Consider the following 9,292-nt stretch of genomic DNA (forward strand, 5'->3'; position numbering starts at 1 on the left):
GGTAAGGGGGGGTAGGAAATCATATCTTGCAGTCGTTCCATGGCCAGAAGGTGCTACTAAAGGCCAAGCAGTACAGTCAAGTAAAATGCCTAAATATATCCAATACTCCCAAAAAGCAGGATCAAACATAACCCAAACCTATTGGTGGTTCTTTTCATAGACATAATTGACTGCATATGGTCTGGTGACATCTTCTCTAGTAAAGGATGTTAGAGAGCAAAGAAGAAACTAGCAGGAATTCTAACCCGCTGATCATACTGTGCTGGGTATAGTGCAGGGATAAGGGTTAAAGGGGTACTCCGGTGGAAAACATTATTTCCTTTAATTTATTTATTTTTAAATCAACTGGTGCCAAAAAGTTAAACAGATTTGTAAATGACTTCTATTAAAAAAAATCTTAATCCTTCCAGTACTTATCAGCTGCTGAATGCTGCCGAGAAAATTCTTTTTGGATTTATTTTCTGTCTGTCCACAGTGCTCTCTGCTGACACCTCTGTCTATTTTAGGAACTGTCCAGTGCAGCATATGTTTGCTATGGGGATTTTTTCTCTGCTCAGCAGAGAGCACAGTGGTCGTGACAGAAAAGAAATCCAGAAAGAAAAGAATTTCCCCTGTAGTATTCAGCAGCTAATAAGCAGTGGAAAGATTAAGATTTTTTTAATAGAAGGAATTTACAAATCTCTTTAACTTTCCGGCACCAGTTGATTTAAAAAATGTTTTCCACCGGAGTACCCCTTTAACTCTAACTGCTGTGTAGGGCCATGCACAGTGCTCCATGTCCTCTGTAAGGTTCCTCTACAGTTCTCTACAACCACCTCACCTACCTCTCAGTGATAAATAGATGTAAATGCAGATGGCGGCCCTGATACATTCTCTTGTTGTCTACATTTCTTTCTCTAGGGATCTGGGCCGGACTCCAGAGCAGTCGCACCGGTTCTGCTCGAGCAATCCTTCATCCCTAACCAAGGAAGATTTGCTGTATATTCCAATAGCACAGTGTGTGCCAGCTACTTGGATGGCGTCCTTCTATACATGATTTGGAATTTTGCCAACTTGAATACAAATGAAGAGGTAAAGGGCAAAATCCATCTTAAAATAAAAGAACGGGGAATAAAATAAATATATAGTCTGTGTGTGCTCTACATTTCCTAATGTATTTCTGTTGTCTGAATGGATGATTTTATGAAGTTGAGCAATGACTCTACAGCAGTGTTTCCCAACCAGGGTGCCTCCAGCTGTTGCAAAACTACAACTCTCAGCATGCCCGGACAGCCTTCGGCTGTCCAGGCTTGCTGGGAGTTGTAGTTTTGCAACAGCTGGAGGCACCCTGTTGGGAAACACTGACCTACAGACAGACGTTTTGGAATGTTAATGGTTCTTAAAGGGACTTTACCTATATAGTCTTGTTTAACAAGGCATTGTTGTAGTTTGCACAGACACTTTGGCTCCATATATAATCATCTTATCTTAGTGCTGGGCGGTATGACCAAAAATGCATATCACAGTATTTTTGTAAATTATGGCGGTTCCACGGTATTGAACGGTATACTGTGAGCCGTTGGCACTTTAAATTAATGAAATTCGGGCCGTCTGTGCTTTAAATGGTTAAGTTGCTGGCTGGCTGTGCTTTAAATGGTTAAGTTGCCGGCCGCCTGCGCTTTAAATGAATGAGATGCCGGTGTGAGGTTGCAAAATTCCACCTCGCACCAGCCGCGGCGCTTGAAACGATTAAGTTTCGAGCCGCGGCGCTGAAACATCAGTCCTTCGAAGCGCTAGAAAGCTGGTGCACAGCCTCTGCAAGCGGCTCGCAATCTCAGTTACATTTGAAAGCGGCTCGCAGCCGCTTAAGCGCCTAAGCGCAACTTAACATTTAAAGCACAGGCGGCCGGCAACTTAACCATTTAAAGCGCAGCGGCCCGCAACTCATTAATTTAAAGCGCCAATGACTCACAGGAGGACGGAGAGAACATATATGATTATTTCCTCATGTGGAGACCGCTGCTGCGGCTGATCATTCATTCATTTGAGGGGGGAGGGGCCCGACCGGTATTGCGGTATAGGAAATATTCATATCGCGCAGGAAAAACATATCGGTATGAACCGGTATACCGCCCAGCACTATCTTATCTATGTATTTAATACATTCATTTTGTATTGGATTCATTCACAATAGATTTGCATTTATATATGTTACAATTGCTTACATTACTATCGGAGTCATTGTTTTATGTTTCTTCCCTTAGGATCCAACCGATACAACTTTCCAGATATCGCCCAACGCTGTCAGACATGAACAGTTCCCTTGGTTCTCTTTGCGCTTTCCAAATGGATCATCAAAACTGGTAGAAATGGAGGATCCTGGAGAATACGCAAGGTGTGACTGACCTGTGCCTAATTATGAGGCTTTATATACAATGGTGATGGTGATGGTGATGGTAATATTTTTCTATTATAATTTATTATATTTTTTTTAGTTTCTCTTTTTTTCAGAGCCCATACAACATTTTTATTACACTAACATCAATATAACAAGCTGTGGTGTCCCAGTACGGAATGTTGTGGCCCTGTACTGTACTCCTGCCCTGTCAGGCAGAGTCCCTGCATGTCCCCAGGGCCCCCCTTACAGTTCACCATGTTGTACATAGGTTTTGTGTTTATATAATGGACTGTTTTCTTAATGTTTGGTTCACATGATTGTTACCCAGGAGGCTTCAGTGACCAGGTGACGGGGGGGGGGGGGTCACCTGGTCACTGGGGCCTCCTGGGTAACAATCATGTGATCCAAACAAGTCACACCCCCCCCCCCCCCCAAGTCACCTTGCACAGCCCCCCCTATATAAGAAGGGGAGCGGCTGCAATCTCTTTCCATGCTCTTTCCACTGAGGTCCAGTGCAGTCAAGTTGTTCCAGTGTCTGTGTCCAGAGCATTGGAGGCTTCAAGCCTAAAGTCCTGCAGCCACAAGTCGGTCATCAGTAAGTCAAGTCATCTTATGGTCAGTCACCATCTCTGTCTAGTAAAGTTCATCTGTAGTCACCGTGGCCTGCACTAAAGTCAGTCTAACTACTGCAAGTCCCAGCAAGCCTGCAAGGTGTCTGTTTCACTGGTCATCTCCCTGGGATATTTGGCTGTATTTGGATATTTGGCTATATCACCTGTCTTGCCTTAGTAAAGCTGCCGTTATCCTTAATCTGGAGTTGGTGTCTTCATTGCCCCTGACTAACCAAGGATCAGCGGTGGTTAAGGCTAAACCACGCCCTGGCGTCACGAAGCCATGATTGTTAGGCAAAGTCATGTGATGTGTATATTTAATATTTGCCCTGACCACATTGGGGCATGGAAGGGGGCTGTGGCAATGAACAGAGGGACAATTTGTAGTAAATGGCATAACTTTGTGTGCACTGTGTAGTGCTGATTTGTCTAAATGATGGGGGGAAAAAAACATTTTAATCATTCCATGTGCCATCGGTTTGCCAGTATATGTCACATGATTCATCTTGCACATTTACTGTAACTATATGGGGTTTATATATCCAGGACAGCCCACCTTAAAGTGACCACACACATTAAATTTAGGTCAGCCCTAACCTACAGATTTCAGTGAGGCCAGCTGACCATCTAATGTATATAAGATGACTGTCTGACATTCCTACAGCAGATGTTTGGTTGAGGGGGGTATCGGGCATGTTTGTGGGGATTTGTTAGACATAGCTGTTGAAGGTGTACGGCCACCATTACAAAACACCCTTTTGATTCAGTGTTTTGTGCTGAAGCAGAAGGGGAATCTCTTTTGTGGCACCTTTAAAAAGGTCCTTCCAAATAGTATGTTAAAAGTGGGTCTTTAGTATGGTCTTCATTTTACATGTCGCCTTATAGAGCTACATTTTCTATAATGCTATAATCATTGTGTCCTCTGTCCCTTTAGTTATATCAGAACAGCAATGGCCTGGTGCAGATGGCTGGATGAGAAGACACTGGGAGACATGGTGACTCCAGTTAGTACAGAAACTGAGTTGGTGAAGGGATTTGGGTGAGTCCAGATAAGTCAGAAGTTTATACAAGTATTGTTCAAGTTTATATGTAGAATCTCCCAATAGCGGACACTCACGGGGAATAATAAAGTGTCCGCTATTGAGAGATGTCCCCTATTTGGAAAAAAGGCTCAAAAATCTTTCTAAATGACTGAATACTATAAAACATGAGAAAAAGCAACATTACAGTAGAATCTCCCAGTGCTTTTTTAATCATCCCTTATTAACCACCTGTACTATTTCACCCCCCCCTTTATTCCCCTTGTGCCATATCATCCCCCCCCCCTTACCCCCTGTGCCACATCATTTACCCTTGATCCCCCCCCCCTTGCCATTTCATTTCCGCTTCATTACCCTCTGTGCAAGTTCATCACCCCCTCTTTACCACCCCCTGTGCCATTTCCCCCCCCCCCCCCCCTTACCCCTTGTCTCACATTACTTATCCCCTTCCTTCCTCCCCCTGTTGTTCTTCTTACCTGGCCAGCAGGCTCGGGTGCAGGGGCTCTTAGTGGGATTCATTTTCTCCTAAGGTCCTCTGCGCTGCCCTTACTGAGAGCAGCAGCTGTGGCTGCGGGCACTAATGAGTGATGTCTGGAGCTTCACTTGTCAGTTCCTGCAGCCTCTTAGTGAGTGCAGCACAGAGGACAGGTGGGATAAAGGGGAAACTATGTGGCACAGGGGGTAAAAAAAAAAAAAAAGGGGGTGGGGGGGTTGATTTGGTACAGGCTAAATAAAGTGGCACAGGGGGGGGGGGGGGGTGAATGATATGGTCAGCAGATGTACAGAAGCAGGAGACCACTGTTTAAACAGCAGCCTTCTGCTTCCGTGCTGGGACTGCTGCATGGAGGTGCAGCAGGGGCCAGGGCCCACTGGGAGCCTGGGCCCCTTACTGAGGTATTAGCTGTACACCCCCCCCCCCCTCCCTTACGGCGGCCCTGTGTACAAGGTAGGGCCGGCACATACGCCTGGTTGTCCCCTATTGGGAGTGTTTTTTCCGTTTATTGGGAGAGTTTTTCCCATATTGGGAGTGTTCTGTCCCCTATTGGTTGTGTCTGCATCCGCTATTGGGAGTATCCTGCGCTTCACCTGGCTGTAACTCATGATCACAGTGGTCTCAGGACTGAGAACCGTTGCAGTTTTAACCCTTGACATGTCTAAACAACACGTCAAAAGTTGTTGCGAATGACAAGGGGTTTTGTCACCACGTAATGGACACATTCCATACACAGGACACGGGTTGTGTGTGATTGCAGGAGGTTGTGCCCCTACCCCTACCCTGCTTTACTTGGCTCTTTTCAACATTTCCTATAGAAATAAATGAAGTAGCGGTCAAGTATGTGCTTTGTTGTTCCATATAAACAAAGGCCTCTAAAATCCCTTTCTCAAGATCAAGGGGTCCCAGTGGTTATGTGTCAAAACCCCTTTTCAGGCTTTGTTCACACAGCAGAATATTTGCGGAATGTCCACCTGGAAGACACGGATGGACACTCCACAAATAGCAGAAGCCGGCACTAGGACTGCTCGGAAATGCGCTTCATAGACATCAATGCATTACACTGTGTCATGGTGTGTTGGTCACATGAGCCGCATTCATGAAAGTATGTATGGAATTCATGAATTCTTATTGGTGTTCTTTTTTTATTATCTTAATTGCAAGCCAATTTCCACTGTATTAATACATGGGGCCATTATCCATTCACCTGGTTGAATAGAACATATAACTGTATGACCGATGAGGCCAACTCAAGGTCTTGTATTTTCTGGGGATTTTTTACTGGAAAGTTCTTCATTGTGGATAAGAGAATTAGTCAGGGTTAATGTGAGCTTTTAAATGTGTTAAATTTTTTTTTTTTTTACTGAGGAAGTTATAGGCATCTAAATCACTTGTTACTATTAGGGGATGTTCACATAGTGGAATTTCTGCAATTATGCAGAAATTCTGTTCAGCAAAGCTTGCTGAATGGAATTGCAGCTTTCTGCCGAAATTGCTGCGGAATTTTGTGTTAGCTAAACTCAGAATCTAGCTGAAGTTCCAGCCCCATTGACTTCAGTGGGATTCAGCAAAATGTAAGACTAGTCTTTTATATTTTGATGGAAAGCAGAATTTCCGCGACGTTATGCCAGCCTCAGAAATTCTGCTGTCTGAATAGGATTACGGAATCCCATTCAAATCAGTTTGAAGTAAATTATGGCGGTATTTCCATCGGAATTCTTGTAAACACACCCTTTAAGCGATTTATCCTCTCATCGCTCTGGTTCCTATGTATGATTAACCTATATCTAATACTTGTATCTTCCCTCTAGGACAGTGGCTCGTGAGCTCGAAAAGATTCAGAGGTTTAACTGTATCCTTAAAGTAGCAGCTAAGTCATGTGTATGTGGGATAATAATGCAACAAATTAATGTACGTGGGTTCAGGCAGATAGTAGAATTGCAAGTTGTTGACTAATACACCCAATACAAATGGGGGCTACATTATACCTCATAATGCACACTTTTCATGCTGCAAAACATATTGAGGGGGAGCTTCATGTAAAGGGTTGGTCCAGAATTAAAAAAACATGGGTGCTTTCTTCTAAAACCAGCACCACACCTATCCACAGATTGAGTAAGGTATTGCAGCCCAGCTACATTTACTTCACATGAAATACTACCATGGGCCGGTGTGGTGCCATTGAAGAAAGCAGCTATTTTTGTTCCTGGGTCTCCTTTTTAATCATTAAAGGGGTACTCCGCTGCTCAGCGTTTGGAACAAACTGTGCCGAACCCTGGAGCCGCCAGCTGGTGACGTCATAGCCCCACCCCCTCATGACGTCACGCCCCGTCCCCTCAATGCAAGTCTGCGGGAGGGGGCGTGGCAGTGGCCACGCCCCCCCCAGACTTGCATTGAGGGGGCGGGACGTGACATCATGAGGGGGTGGGGCTATGACGTCACGAGCTGCCGGCTCCAGCGTTCGGCACAGTTTGTTCCAAACGCTGAGCAGCGGAGTACCCCTTTTAAAGCCCCGTTCACACTACCGGTATAATCCTGTAAAAACCTCCGTTATTACTTCCGACAAAAAACTCCTGATAACTGCCGTCAAAAAATCCCATTCATGTCAATGTTTTTTTTTTGACCATCCTTTTGCATCAGGTATGTCCAGTTTTACTAATGTCCGTTATTTTTGCCGGCACAAAAAATGATGCATGCACTAATTTTTGATCCGGCAAAAATAATGGTGAAAAAACGGCCGATAAAATTTGACATTGATGTCTATGGGAAACGGATGTAAAAAAAAAAAAAAAATCCATTATCATACGTTATTGTCCGTTTTTTTAACCTCTGTTTTTTGTACTGAGCATGCTTAGTACAGCTTTACAAAAAAAGTTAAAAACCTGATGAAAAAAAACCAGGTGTAACTGATGATAAAGGATTATAATGAATAAACATCAGGTTTTTTTTAAGAAAAAAAAAAACATTAAAAAGAACGGATGATGGTCATCAGTTATCATCCATTATTACCAGTTATTGCATCTGTTTGTTTTTTTCATCCGTTATTGTAAAATAATGGCAGTAAAAAAGCAGGATGATACCTGTAGTGTGAAAGGGGCCTAACAGGGTTATCCAGGAATTGAAAAACAGACCTGATTTCTTTCAAAGACCACTCCCTGTCTGTCTCCACTTTGGGTGTGGTATTACAACTTGGTTCCATTCACTTCAATGGAACTGAGCTGCATAGCCACACCCAACCTGGAGATGGACAGGGAGCGGTCTTTGAAAGCAACTATCTGTTTTTCAATTTCTGGATAACCCCTATAAAGGGCTTTTCCAGGGATATAAAACAGAGCTAACTTCTTCCAAAAAACAGCACCACCTCTGGCCTCAGGCTGCGTGTGTTAATGCAGCTTGGTTTCATAGAAGTGAATGGAGCTGAGTTGTGATACCTCAGGGCTGGTGCTGATTTTGGAAGAAATGTAATTTTGTTTTTCTATCGCTGGATAACTCCTTTTTAAAGTGCAATGTTCTTTTCTTTAAAAAGAGGATCTGCAGCAGCGATTTATACACAAAATACAACTCCCAGCCTTTGGTTGTCCCGGCATGCTGGGAGTTGTAGTTGTACAACAGCTGGAGGCACCCTGACTGGGAAACACTGGCAGAGTGAGTTGTGTTGATGTCTGCATCTATTGTGAAGATCTGCAATGTAATAGAGGATCTTAGGTCTAAAACTAAGAAGAGAACTAGGTCACCCATCCACAGACAATGCGCTCAGACAGATCATAAGCATAAATCCTGCCTTAAAGAAATATTATTGTTCATACTTTCATCATGTAGTCGATGAGAACATTGCGGTATCTTCATTTTCTACCGCTTCAATCCTTAATGCACACATTCAGTTCTGTTGGAGCACGGCAGCGCTCAGAGTCACAGAAATGGTATTAAACTTCCCAGTCGGGAGGATAATGCTGATGGCGGGCAAGACGGAATCGGTGAAATAAATATACAGTCTGTCCTGGAGAAGACATCAAAAGCCATCCAGGATATTGACTTGCTGCTTTCTTGTAGAAAGTAATAAGTGCAGATGTGACTCCTGTGGAGAAGCATATTCATTACACCACGTAGTGTGGGTATAAATCACATTCACAGGGCAGGAGATGGCAGTGGAATTTATTTCTTGGACTAATCATGAGTCGGAGCTAATTAAATGGAGATTTTCCGAGTACGAGGTGATAAGTCACCATCATCTTATTCCCCATGATGGGTATCTGTGGTACAATGACTAATCATAGAGCAGCGCACATCACATACAGTGATGCTGAATGCAAGATGTGCTGTACAGCTTCTAGTGGACCATTACATCAGCTGCCTTCACGGAGTCTGTCACTCTTTATAAAATAGTGAACCCCAAAACATGTTTGTGTATGTGTTCATTGTAAAAATAAAAGAAAAAAAAGCTACTGAATTTAGTCCTGGAAACATATGTGAAGGTATGATAAAGAGCGGATTTGGACTTGAGGGGAAAAGAGAGATCCTCCCCTCCAAAGTAGTAAAAAAAAAAATTAAAGGGTACCTCTCATCAAAAAAACTTTTGATAAATTATAGATTAATGTATGCAGAATAACTTTACAATTGCATGTTATTAAAAAATATGCTTCTTTCTATTTAATTTTCCACTTTGAAAAAATGACCACTAGGGGTCTCCCTACCAGTCCTGGCAGCAAGCATTTCAGACTCATGCTGGAGTCCTAAACACTACGAGCTGCCAGTCTGCTTTGTTCAAAAAGGA

General features: G+C 43.3%; 1 protein-coding gene across 3 annotated transcripts in view; it reads left to right on the plus strand.

The window, feature by feature from the left end:
* C1H5orf34 (chromosome 1 C5orf34 homolog) overlaps window positions 1–9,083 on the plus strand; it is a 34,577-nt gene extending 25,494 nt beyond the window's left edge. Inside the window, exons 8-12 of one of the 3 annotated variants that reach the window (XM_056542143.1) lie at window positions 901–1,071; window positions 2,244–2,374; window positions 3,923–4,027; window positions 6,333–6,373; window positions 8,403–9,083. In XM_056542143.1, coding sequence (XP_056398118.1) covers window positions 901–1,071; window positions 2,244–2,374; window positions 3,923–4,027; window positions 6,333–6,373; window positions 8,403–8,578 — 624 coding nt within the window. In that variant the 3' untranslated portion in view covers window positions 8,579–9,083. The remainder of the gene's footprint in view (window positions 1–900; window positions 1,072–2,243; window positions 2,375–3,922; window positions 4,028–6,332; window positions 6,374–8,402) is intronic. The other 2 variants (XM_056542134.1, XM_056542153.1) reach the window with 2 other exon arrangements.
* The last annotated feature ends 209 nt before the right edge of the window (window positions 9,084–9,292 follow it).

This window comes from Hyla sarda, chromosome 1, assembly GCF_029499605.1.
Source record: "Hyla sarda isolate aHylSar1 chromosome 1, aHylSar1.hap1, whole genome shotgun sequence".
NCBI classification, from domain to species: Eukaryota; Metazoa; Chordata; class Amphibia; order Anura; family Hylidae; genus Hyla; species Hyla sarda.